Consider the following 12,529-nt stretch of genomic DNA (forward strand, 5'->3'; position numbering starts at 1 on the left):
GAGGCAGAGCTTGCAGTGAGCTGAGATCCGGCCACTGCACTCCAGCCTGGGCGACAGAGCGAGACTCCGTCTCAAAAAAAAAAAAAAAAAAAAAAAAAACTCTATGTGTTTTTCCACCTTCATGACTGCCATTTAGCTTCAGAATCTGGAGAGAGAGAGGGGACTTTAATCAGAGGATGACAAATTCACTGAGTAAAAAGGGACTTATAACTATATTTAGAGAACAAGGTGATCCAGCTCTGGTCAAAGAGTCTCATACTACCCCAGTTAAACTGTAAGTTCCACCATATCCTGGATCATGTATGAGGAGGGTTTATGGGTCCAGAGCAGGGTGCTTTACCTTCTGGGCTTGGGCAGGTTCAGTGAGGATGAGAGTAAACAGACCTAGGCAGATTTCTTCATGCTGGGGGAGGCCTTTGCACACCTGGAATATGAGAAAGGAAAACAAACTAGTTGTCATTCAAAGGCAGTAAGTTCTCAAACACAGTTTCTCCCAGACAACATGGGACTCCTAAGGAAGATGCAAAGGAGAATAATCAACTTTTAAATCTGATGATTTCCTTCTCTTAAAAGAGATTTTTTAAAAAAGAAGAGAGGGCCGGGCGCGGTGGCTCAAGCCTGTAATCCCAGCACTTTGGGAGGCCGAGACGGGCGGATCACGAGGTCAGGAGATCGAGACCATCCTGGCTGACACAGTGAAACCCCGTCTCTACTAAAAAATACAAAAAAACTAGCCGGGCGAGGTGGCGGGCGCCTGTAGTCCCAGCTACTCGGGAGGCTGAGGCAGGAGAATGGCGTGAACCCGGGAGGCGGAGCTTGCAGTGAGCCAAGATCACGCCACTGCACTCCATCCTGGGCGGCAGAGCGAGACTCTGTCTCAAAAAAAAAAAAAAAAAAAGAAGAGAGATAAGGACAACAGGTGTGGTGGTGCACACCTGTGGTCCCAGCTACTCCAAAGGCTGAGGCAGAAGGATTGCTTGAGCCCAGGAGTTCAAGGCTATAGTGCATTATAATCATGCCGGTGAATAATCACTGCATTCCAGCCTGGGCAACATAGTGAGACCACATTGCTATAAAAATAAAAAGCTATACTGAAAGATGCCCAAGTCTCCAAGAGATAGGCTCCCACAGTAAGAGAGAAGAATTGAGAAATTTGATTCAGGGAGCCAAGACTTGATGAACTTCAGTCCCCTACCCCCAACCACTTAGTCTTCCCATCTTTTTGACCATGTTTCAAGACTTTCACAGCAGCAGCAGTGGCTGCAGGGATAGCATTCTACTTACATAGGCATTGAGGGCATCATTGGCTTCTCTCTCGGAGACACCAGCAGTCATCGATGTCACAATGCTCATACACCTTTCCAATCTCTGGGAAGGGGTGAGAAAAAATGAACAGTGTGCCGTAACACCACTTAAGAAGTACTTCTGGGGGCCGGGCGCGGTGGCTCAAGCCTGTAATCCCAGCACTTTAGGAGGCCGAGATGGGCGGATCACGAGGTCAGGAGATCGAGACCATCCTGGCTAACACGGTGAAACCCCGTCTCTACTAAGAAATACAAAAAATAGCTGGGCGAGGTGGCAGCGCCTGTAGTCCCAGCTACTCGGGAGGCTGAGGCAGGAGAATCACTTGAACCCGGGAGGCGGAGGTTGCAGGAAGCTGTTGCGCCACTGCATTCCAGCCTGGGTGATGGAGCAAGATTCCATCTCCCAAAAAAAAAAAAAAAGCATAAATACTGCTCCCTATGGCAAGCGGCCTTAAAAACTAAATTCCCGGATAGGCACTGTGACTCACGCTTGTAATCTCAGCACTTTGGGAGGCCAAGGCGGGCAGATCATGAGGTCAGGAGATCGAGACCATCCAGGCTAACACAGTGAAACCCCGTCTCTACTAAAAATACAAAAATAATAGCCGCGAGTGGTGGCAGGCGCCTGTAGTCCCAGCTACTTGGGAGGCTGAGGCAGGAGAATGGCATGAACCCGGGAGGCGGAGCTTGCAGTGAGCTGAGATTGTGCCATTGCACTCCAGCCTGGGCGATGGGGCAAGACTCTGCCTCAAAAAAACAAAACAAAAACAAAAACAAAAAAACCTAAATTCCCCATCTTCAGAAAAAGAAGATACAATCTAACTCATAAAATCCCCAAGGACGGCTGGGCGTGGTGGTTCATGCCTATAATCCCAGCACTTTGGGAAGCCAAGGCGAGTGGATCACAAGGTCAGGAGTTCGAGAGCAGCCTGGTCAATATGGTGAAACCCCATCTCCACTAAAAATACAAAAATTAACTGGGTGTGGTGGTATACGCCTGCAGTCCCAGCTACTTGGGAGGCTGAGGCAGGAGAATCACTTGAACCCAGGAGGCAGAGGTTGCAGTGAGCTGAGATCACACCAATACACTCCAGCCTGGGAGACAGAGCAAGACCCCGTCTGCAAAAAAAAAAAAAAAAAGAAAAAAGAGAGAAAAAGCATACAGTAAATACTGCTCCCTATGAGAAGTCAGTGGCCTTGAAAGACTAAATTCTGGCCAGGCACGGTGGCTCATGCCTGTAATCCCAGCACTTTAGGAGGCCGAGGTGGGAGGATCACAGGTCAGGAATTCAAGACCAGCCTGCCCAACATGATGAAACCCCGTCTCTACTAAAAACACAAAAAAATTAGCCGGGCATGGTGGTGCACGCCTATACTCTCAGCTACTCTGGAGGCTGAGGCAGGAAAATCACTTGAATCTGGGAAGTGGAGGTTGCAATGAGCCGAGATCATGCCACTGCACTCCAGTCTGGGCAACGGAGTGAGACTCCATCTCAAAAAAATTAAAAAAAAAAAATTAAAAAAAAAAAAACCTAAATTCCTCATCTTCAGAAAAGGAATATACAGCTGGACGCGGTGGCTCAAGCCTGTAATCCCAGCACTTTGGGAGGCCGAGGCGGGCGGATCACAAAGTCAGGAGATCGAGACCACAGTGAAACCCCGTCTCTACTAAAAATACAAAAAATTAGCCGGGCGCGGTGGCGGGCGCCTGTAGTCCCAGCTACTCAGGAGGCTGAGGCAGGAGAATGGCGGGAACCCGGGAGGCGGAGCTTGCAGTGAGCCGAGATCGCGCCACTGCACTCCAGCCTGGGCAACAGCGTGAGACTCCGTCTCAAAAAAAAAAAAAAAGAAAGAAAAGAAAAGGAATATACAATCTAACTCATAAAATCGCCAAAGATGACTGGGCACAGTGGCTCCTGCCTGTAATCCCAGCACTTTGGGAGGCTGAGGCGGGCGGATCACCTGAGGTCAGGAGTTCGAGACCAGCCTGGCCAACATGGTGAAACCCCATCTCTACTAAAAATACAAAAAAATTAGCTGGGCATGCTGGTGGGCACCCATAATTCCAGCTACTCGGGAGGCTGAGGCAGGAGAATCGCTTGAACTCAGGAGGTGGAGGTTTCAGTGAGCTGAGATCACGCCATTGCACTCCAGCCTGGGCAACAAGACGGAAACTCTGTCTTAAAAAAAAAAATAAAAAATCCCCAAGGACTCATGCAGGTAAGGAGTTACTGAACAAGCTGGGTTCAAAGTATTCCACAACCATGAGTCACTAGTATATGAAATTATGATTTAAGGGGACAAAAACTAGAAGTGACTCAAAGTCCATTCCCTGGAGATTCCTCCCATATGGATATGAATTATTCCTTGGGGAAAACCAGGTAGGGACATACCTCTACCAAATGCAACCCTGAGACCTATCCAGGGCTTAAGAGGAAGCTCTGGCCAGGTGTGGTGGCTCATGCCTGTAATCCCAGCACTTTGGGAGGCCGAGCACTTTGGGAGGCCAAGGTGGATCACCTGAGGTCAGGAGTTTGAGACCAGCCTGGCCAACATGGTGAAACCCCATCTCTACTAAAAATACAAAAATTAGCCAGGCGTGGTGGTGCCTGTAATCCCAGCTACTCTAGAGGCTGAGGCAGGAGAATTGCTTGAACCCAGGAGGCGGAGGTTGCAGGGAGCCAAGATCGTGTCACTGCACTCCAGCCTGGGCGACAGAGGGAGACTTCGTCTCAAAAAAACAAAAAAAAAAGTTAAAAAAAGAGGACGCGGGGCCAGGTGTGCTGACTCATGCCTATAATCCCAACACTTTGGGAGGCCCAGGTGGGCGGATGATGAGGTCAGGAGATCGAGACCATCTTGGCCAACACAGTGAAACCCCGTCTCTACTAAAAATGCAAAAAATTAGCTGGGTGTGGTGGCGGGCCCCTGTAGTCCCAGCAACTCGGGAGGCTGAGGCAGGAGAATGGCGTGAACCCGGGAGGCGGAGCTTGCAGTGAGCCCAGATCATGCCACTGCACTCCAGCCTGGGTGACAGAGCGACACTTGTCTCAAAAAAAAAAAAAAAAAAAAGAGGATGCTCTGACTTCTTGGGCCTCCTGCTTTCAGCCTGATTTAAAAGTGGTTGGTCCCTCTTTGGCAGAAGAAAAACCAGGAGCTACCAAGGCTCATGAGATTAGGAACTACATGTTCTAAACTCCTTCAATCTCTGGCACTATTTTTATCTCATTCCCTCCCCAAACTGGGATGGGAATGGGCAAGAAGACTTCCGCCTTCAAAGGGAAAAACAGGGCCAAAGAGAAGAAAGGATACACCAAGTGTTCCCTAGGGTAGAAGAGTTAAGAGTTCCTGCCTGGAATGCTCTTGACCAGTGCTTCCTACTCCAAATCTCTAAAGGTCTTTCCTAATCACACCCAATTATAATGACCCCAGTCTCTTCACTACTCTAACCAGTTTTTTTGTTTGTTGTTTTTGTTTTTTTTACCTTCCTTGTGGATGTGTTAACTCAAGCTGTGAGATGATAAGCTTTGAAAGGTAGACCTTGGATGTCCTCCATCCTGTTTTCCTATCAGACCCAGCACATAGTAAGCATACATGGTCAGGAAACTACCTCTGTGTTCCTGGGCAATAGGTAGGTCTGTGATGGAAAATAACCAAGCCAGAACAAGCAGAGGTCAGTTGATCAACACCAAGTTTTCATAACTTCGGTGTGCAGAGATCTGTGGGGAGACCCAGAGGAAGTAGCCAGTAAGTCCTGCCCTTAGAGACCCTCTGGTCTAGTGGGGATAACCGAACCACACACATAGGGAAAAAAAATAGTGTGGCAAGTATTGTGAGAAAATTCAAATGCAAAGGACAAATGGCAAAGAAGGGGGACCATGAAACATACTGGAAAACAACCACATTATGGAGATCAGAAAAAAAGAAAGACCCTCCCTCCCCACTTTCCCTGGAAACAGCTGAAAAGTTCACTCTCAGTATAAAGAAAGTCAAAAAATGCATGCTTCCCCTCTTCGATGGTCCCCTCCTGCCGCATCATTTCATTCAGTAGCAAACATGTCACAGCTCAGAAGAACAGGATGCTGTACTATTCAGTGAATTGAATTAAAGCAGAGACACAATGACGCCTCTAAGAATTCTATACTTCTACAGCTCCAGTGCTAGTACACAGGGATCAAGAAATGCCTTGACAATGATAGTGGCCATTTCTTAAAAAGTAGATAACACCAATTGCCAGGCAGTCTTAAAGTCATTCTCACTTGTTTTGGGAATACATTGTTTACATTCATAATTATATCTACCTTAGCTGATAACTACAGACAACAGAAAACAAACTCTGATTTACCTGAATGCCCACAGAATTACAAGGGAAAAGCATGATGGGAAGGCAGACCATAAGTAGACATTTGCTGGTGGATCAAGCTGCTTCCTGATTCACAAAGTTCATTTTTGCATATATGTTCTACGACCTTGTATCTGACCCATTTTTTCAAATCTAAATTCTGAATTTCACCTGTCTGCCTGCCCACCCTCTAATAGCTGACAAAGTTAGAAGCAGGGAAACGGCCAGTGAAGAGCCAAGGCCTGTTAATGTACTCATCCTATCCCTGGATAACCACCGAGTTGAATATTAGGCCTTACAAATCGTTAAGCAATCAATGTCCCAGTTCTGGATCTCATATTCTTTTTTTTTTTTTTTTTTTTTTGAGACAGGGTCTCTCGCTCTGTCGTCAGGCTGGAGTGCAGTGGCGTGATATTGGCTTACTGCAACTTCTGCCCACGGGTTCAAGCGATTCTCCTGCCTCAGCCTCCCAATAGCTGGGATTGCAGGCACGAGCCACCATGCTCATCTAATTTTTGTATTTCTAGTAGAGACGGGGTTTCACCATGTTGGCCAGGATGGTCTTGATCTCTTGACCTTGTGATCCGCCTGCCTTGGCCTCCCAAAGCGCTGGGATTACAGGCGTGAGCCACCGCGCCTGGCCTAGATCTCATATTCTTAAGTACGTATTCTCGTTTGTAGCAGTGGAAAGGTATACATGATCAACTCTGGGATGGCAGAATGAAGAAGCTGGGTAAGAGGACAGGAGGGGCAACTATCAGGACCCCTGAAGTCCTCATTCAGGTCCATTCCATTGCTTCACTCCACCTTCTTATTCAGAAGCGATGTGTTCTCTCCTCTGTGTGTGCTATCTGGTTCTGAAGGAGAGTCCCCTAGGTACCATTCACCCCACTACTGTGGCTAATGCCACCAAACTAAACACTACTCACTTAAGTCTTCACTCATTCTAAATACCCAGTTAAATCACTAGCAATTGGTTGTGTGTACATGAAGTCAATGACAGCATCTAACAAGAGGGTCCAAGGTCTACTGCCCGCTCTTATCAGCCCCCCAAACATCTACACACACACACATTACATCTCAACTCAACATATTGACCTAAGTCTGAAACAGGGTTGATAGTAAAAATAGCTGTGGTGTGTATGTGGAAAGGAATATCAAAAATAAATTCGGTAAATCTGGATGCTGTATCCCTTCCTTCACCAACACCCCCCACCCATTTTCATACTAGTGGCTGCTGTTACTATGACAACCTGTCCAGGAAGTTGGCCCACACTTCTTCCTTCAGGAGCAGGAAGCTGGAGCAGTGTTTGTGTTGCTTCAGAAAAAAACTTGAAAGCCTCCTCCCCCGCCCCCCCTCGTCCCCCCACCCGGTATCCGCTCCAGTATCCCTCCAAAACCCAATTTCTTAACTCCCTTCCCTCCCCCCACACCTACCTCCTCTAACTCATCCTTGGCATCCAAACTGGTTGAAAGTAGCAGCCTCCCCCCTCCTGGTGCTCCTGCTCCCGCTCCTCCTCCTCCACCTCCCGCTGCTCCCGAAGCAGCTGCTGCTGCTGCTGCTGCCCCTTTTCCCTTCTGCAACTCCATGGCTGCAGCCAGGAGACGGGAAAAGGTCAGGGAGTGGATGGATGGAAAGTCCTAGATATCGGGAACTCTGGATTGACAGGGACTGGGGGACAAGAGGCACAAGTTGGGGAGGGGAGAGCAAGGGCCCCTGTCCTCTCCACTCCTCCCTCCTCTCCAAAAGGCCGCGCCTGCGTTGGGGGCGAAGGCAGAGTCCTCTGGGTCCTGACTTTGGGGTGGCAGTGCTGAGGGAAAGCCGCTGGCTCCGAAGTACAGTGGGATAAAAGCCTGTGCCCCTATGGGAAGGGTAGGAGAGGCTTCCACCCCTGAAGAAGTGGACCCTAAGAGCGTCTGACCCTAAGAAAAGGAGGGAAAACCCTAAGTTTCTGCCTCTTTTCCCCGTTGGGGGGGAAAGAGGAGTCCTGCCCCTGAAGTAGGAGGTAGGAAACCTTCCTGGCTGATGCCCCAAGGCTTGGGAAGTGAAGCGCCTTTGGATCCGGCCCCTAGGGGGTGAGGGTGAGGCAATAAGCGCTATGGGAGGACAGGGAGGACCAGCGTCTCCCCACACCACACAGAGGTAGCCATGGTGGAAGGGCGGGGGGTGGAAAGGCGGAGGGCGAGGGCGAGGGCGAGGGAGGTGGAGAAATCCTCTAGGCCCGCGCCGGAAGTGAGCAGTCGCGGCCTCTGGCCTCCGCCAATAGCTGCTTCCGCGGTGGCACTGAGTCTCCAAGGGGTAGGAAGATCTCGGCGGACCGGCCTTTTCCCCGTCTGCCAATTGTGTTGAGGGAGAAGAGAGCCTGGTCTGATGGGCAACTAGCGTGCCCAATCGCTTCCCTCCTTTGCTCTCAGGTGGGGTGGGAGCGCGAGGCGATCAGGAAGGGGAGAGGCTGCGCTTGCGTGCGCTGACGCGCATGCGCGATGTCACCCTCCGCCCTCCTCCTTCCTCCTTTTAGAATTTGGGTGGGTGCAGGAACCTGGGCAATGTTCCTGCGTGGCTTTGAGAGACACGAAGCCTGCAACGAAGTGGCAGGGTCGGGGAGGCAACGGTACCCCAACCCGTAGGCAGTCACAGAGCAAATGCCGTCGGATGGTATGAAGCCAACTCCTAGAGCTAGGAGTGCATCACACAGGCAAGTGTGTGCGCTCTCACAAGTGCAATTATCAGACTTTGCAAAAAAAGTGCATTGACCCTTAGGCCGGGCGCGGTGGCTCACGCCTGTAATCCCAGCACTTTAGGAGGCCGAGGCGGGCGGGTCACGAAGTCAGGAGATTGAGACTATCCTGGCCAACATGGTGAAACCCCGTCTCTACTAAAAATGCAAAAATTAGCCGAGCGTGGTGGCAGGCGCCTGTAGTCCCAGTTACTTGGGAGGCTGAGGCAGGAGAATCGCTTGAACCCGGAAGGCAGAGGTTGCGGCGAGCCGAGATCGCGCCACTGCACTCCATCCAGCCTGGGCGACAAGAGCAAAAACTCGTCTCAAAAAAAAAAAAAAAAAGTGCATGATCCACTTGTTCAAAACAAGTCGTTCGAGTCGTGCCAGCACTACGTCCAGCAAAAATGTTCCAAATGATAGAACCAACTTCATTTTTGTTTTGAGTATCTGGGACTGACCCATGTCACTGAAGTCACTGTACTTTCACCCAGTGCAGAGTGTTGTGATGTGTTGCGAACCTAATGTAGCCTTGATTGTAAGTCCATTTGTATTTCTTGGTTCTCCATTTGTGTGTCTCAGTGGCATTTTTTTTTTCAAGAGCACTTTAGGATTATTTTTCGCAGATCCAGACAGATCAAATTTCGCTTTTTTTTTTTTTTTTTTTTTTTAAGACGGAGTCTCACTGTTTTCACCCAGGCTGGAGTGCAATGGCATGATCTAGGCTCACCGCAAACTCCATCTCCCGGGTTCAAGCGATTCTCCTGCCTTGGCCTCCCGAGTAACTGGAATTACAGACACCCACCACTACGCCCGCTTAATTTTTTTTTTTTTTTTTTTTTTTGAGATGGAGTCTCACTGTCGCCCAAGCTGGAGTGCAGTGGCGCGATCTCGGCTCACTAAAAGCTCCACCTCCCAGGTTCACGCGGTTCTCCTGCCTCAGCCTCCCGAATAGCTGGGACTACAGGCGCCCGCCACCATACCCGGCTAATTTTTTTGTGTGTGTTTTTTTTGAGGCGGAGTCTCACTCTGTCACCCAGGCTGGAGTGCATGCGGGCGATCTTGGCTCACTGCAAGCTCTGCCTCCCGGGTTCACGCCATTCTCCTGCCTCAGCCTCCCAAGTAGCTGGGACTACAGGCGCCCGCCACCGCGCCCGGCTAATTTTTTGTATTTTTAGTAGAGACGAGGTTTCACCGTGTTAGCCAGGATGGTCTGGATCTCTTGACCTTGTGATCCGCCCGCCCAGGGATTTCCAAAGTGCTGGGATTACAGGCGTAAGCCACCGCACCGGGCCAAATTTCGCTATTTTTAAAGACTGCATAAAAAAAAAAAAAAAAGCACAGGCTTGTCCTAGTGCAGTGGTGTTTACAACTCATTGATCACAACCAGTTACAGATTTCTTTGTTTCTTCTTCAGTCCCACTGCTTCACTTGGGTAGCCTTTAAAAAAAAAATCCACATTCCTGCTTGTTTTACTTCCAGTAAAATGGAGGCAAAGGTTGCCTGTGCTTTGAGAACATTATGTGACCTAACGGATGTGAGATCACGTTTTAAACTGGAATACACTGCACAGATACTAGTTACCACTGCAGGCAATCCTATTTATTTTTACACTTGTAGTGGCTTAACGTTTTAACTCTATATATGAATATTCCTTTAAGTTGGCTCACTCATTCCTTTCTTTAATAGTAGGTGTAAGACCTTAGGGAAGTCCCAGCAAGACCATCCTGGCTAACACGGTGAAACCCCGTCTCTACTAAAAAATACAAAAAAACTAGCCGGGCGTGGTGGCAGGCACCTGAAGTCCCAGTTACTCGGGAGGATGAGGCAGGAGAATGGCGTAAACCTGGGAGGCGGAGCTTCAGTGAGCCGAGATCTGGCCACTGCACTCCAGCCTGGGCGACAGAGCGAGACTCCGCTTGAACCTGGGAGGTGGAGGTTGTGGTGCGCTGAGATTGCACCATTGCACTCCATCCTGGGCAACAAGAGCGAAACTCCATCTCAAAAAAATAAAATAATAAAATAAATACATACATACATACATACATACAGAAGTACATAAATTCAAAGCAGGAACCCTCTCATCATCTTTGCTATCCACTAAGAGCCTCACACTTCAGAGCACCTTCTTGCAAGCTGCCAAATCAGTGAATGAACCTCATTTAGTAAAGGTTTTTCAAGGCAAGCCAATAAGGCCATCTTCTCAAATCCAAAGTAAAGTCTCTCCAAACCAATTACTCAGATATTCCAAGATAGTAGCTACTGTTGTCTGATTCATCTGCTAACCAAGGGAAGAAAACCAATTTGTACATAATCAATTCCAGGACTTTCATGTGTAGCTGTCAGTGACCACACCAGCACGTAAACTTTCATCCAGACAAAATTTCTTCCAGCCTTCTTCATCTTGAGATTTTGGCGTAGTCACATTACTATCCAACTGTCATGATTTCCAGCGACTTCTATGTTTGTACACATTCTGTCTTACGTTGAAAACAGTGCCACTTGATGTTGCCACTGAAGTGTTGGGGAATAACCTTCAGGGGCAGGTTGGCATCCTAAAAGAGAAACATTCACACCTTGCTTTCAACTTGTTTTTTTTTTGAGATGCAGTTTTGCTCTTGTCGCCCAGGCTGGAATGCAGTGGCACGATCTCAGCTCACTGCAATCTCCGCCTCCTGGGTTCAAGTGATTCTCCTGCCTCAGCTTCCTGAGTAGCTGGGACTACAGGCGCCCACCACCATGCGTAGCTAGTTATTGTATTTTTAGTGGAGACGGAGTTTCACCATGTTGCCCAGGCTGGTTTTGAACTCCTCACCTCAGGTGATCCGCCCGCCTTGGCCTCCCAAAGTGTTGGGATTACAGGCATGATCCACTGTGCCTGTCCTTCCTTTTCTTTTCTTTCTTTCTTTTTTTTTTTTTTTTGAGACAGAGTCTTGCTTCTTGCTCTGTCGCCCAGGCTGGAGTGCAGTGGCCAGATCTCAGCTCACTGCAAGCTCCGTCTCCCAGGTCTACGCCATTCTCCTGCCTCAGCCTCCCGAGTAGCTGGGACTACAGGCGCCCGCCACATAGCCCGGCTAGCTTTTTGTATTTTTTAGTAGAGACGGGGTTTCACCGTGTTAACCAGGATGGTCTCGATCTCCTGACCTCGTGATCCGCCCATCTCGGCCTCCCAAAGTGCTGGGATTACAGGCTTGAGCCACCGCGCCCGGCCTGTCCTTCCTTTTCAACTTCTTTGGGTCAGTTTGAGCTACCACAGCATCTGGACATTGAGCTGCTTTGGTCTGGACCTGCCTCAGGTATTCCTGAGGCATCCTCGGGGATAATGAGGGATGGAAACCTTCTGTCTGGTGGCAGAGCTCTACTGGCAGTAGCCGGGGTATCAACTCCTGCACTGCAGACTCTGCTCGTACCCATGCCATGATTTTCGACCCAGCAAGTTCCCCACAGAATCTTTTTCTATTCCCTTTCTCTTCCCAACTTATGTATCCATTTAGTTTTATCTATATCTTTATTCCTTCCAATTGAAACAAACTTTAAGTAACTTGTAAAATAGAAAAAATTATTTTTTTCTCAACACTTTTACATGCTTTTACAACTTTCCTTGCCAAAAATATATCTTGCTTTTGTTTATACACTTGTATACAGAATTGTTTCTTTTATATCTAGTAGGTTTTTTGTTTGTTTGTTTGTTTGTTTGTTTGTTTTGAGATGGAGTCTCCGTCACCCAGGCTGGAGTGCAGTGGCACCATCTCGGCTCACTGCAACCTCGGCCTCCCTGGTTGAACTCCTGGGCTACAGTTATTCACTTGTGTTAGCCTCACAAAATAACAGGCGTGAGTCACCACAATCAGCCCAATTTTTGTTTATTAAGAGATCTATCTAAACATATTTAAGTTTTCTATATTGCATATAAATAAGATGCCAAAGTATAAAACTTATGTTTAATAATTAATGTTTCAGTATTTTAACTTACTTAGAAATGACTCAGACATTTTGTGATTATCTGTTACTTAATTTAACATAATATGACTTAATAATTTATTTTATTTTATTTTATTTTGGCCGGGAGCGGTAGGTCACACCTATAATCCCAACACTTTGGGAAGCTGAGGCGGGCGGATCACTGAAGGTCGGGAGTTTGAGACCACCCTGACCAACATGGAGAA

General features: G+C 48.3%; 1 protein-coding gene and 1 pseudogene across 2 annotated transcripts in view; both read right to left on the reverse strand.

Moving 5' to 3' along the window:
• The window catches only part of LOC105497948 (integrator complex subunit 3), a 43,164-nt gene extending 35,248 nt beyond the window's left edge, over positions 1 to 7,916 (reverse strand). The window contains exons 1-3 of one of the 2 annotated variants that reach the window (XM_071085148.1): positions 7,084 to 7,916; positions 1,285 to 1,368; positions 341 to 424 (exon numbers count right to left, since the gene is read on the reverse strand). In XM_071085148.1, the coding sequence (XP_070941249.1) occupies positions 341 to 424; positions 1,285 to 1,368; positions 7,084 to 7,236 (321 nt within the window). In that variant the 5' untranslated portion in view covers positions 7,237 to 7,916. The remainder of the gene's footprint in view (positions 1 to 340; positions 425 to 1,284; positions 1,369 to 7,083) is intronic. The other variant, XM_071085150.1, reaches the window with a different exon arrangement.
• A 141-nt stretch (positions 7,917 to 8,057) lies between these two features.
• Positions 8,058 to 11,782, reverse strand: LOC105498253 (gem-associated protein 2 pseudogene; annotated as a pseudogene).
• Positions 11,783 to 12,529: the final 747 nt, after the last annotated feature.

The sequence above is a fragment of the Macaca nemestrina genome, chromosome 1 (assembly GCF_043159975.1).
Source record: "Macaca nemestrina isolate mMacNem1 chromosome 1, mMacNem.hap1, whole genome shotgun sequence".
Classification (NCBI taxonomy): Eukaryota; Metazoa; Chordata; class Mammalia; order Primates; family Cercopithecidae; genus Macaca; species Macaca nemestrina.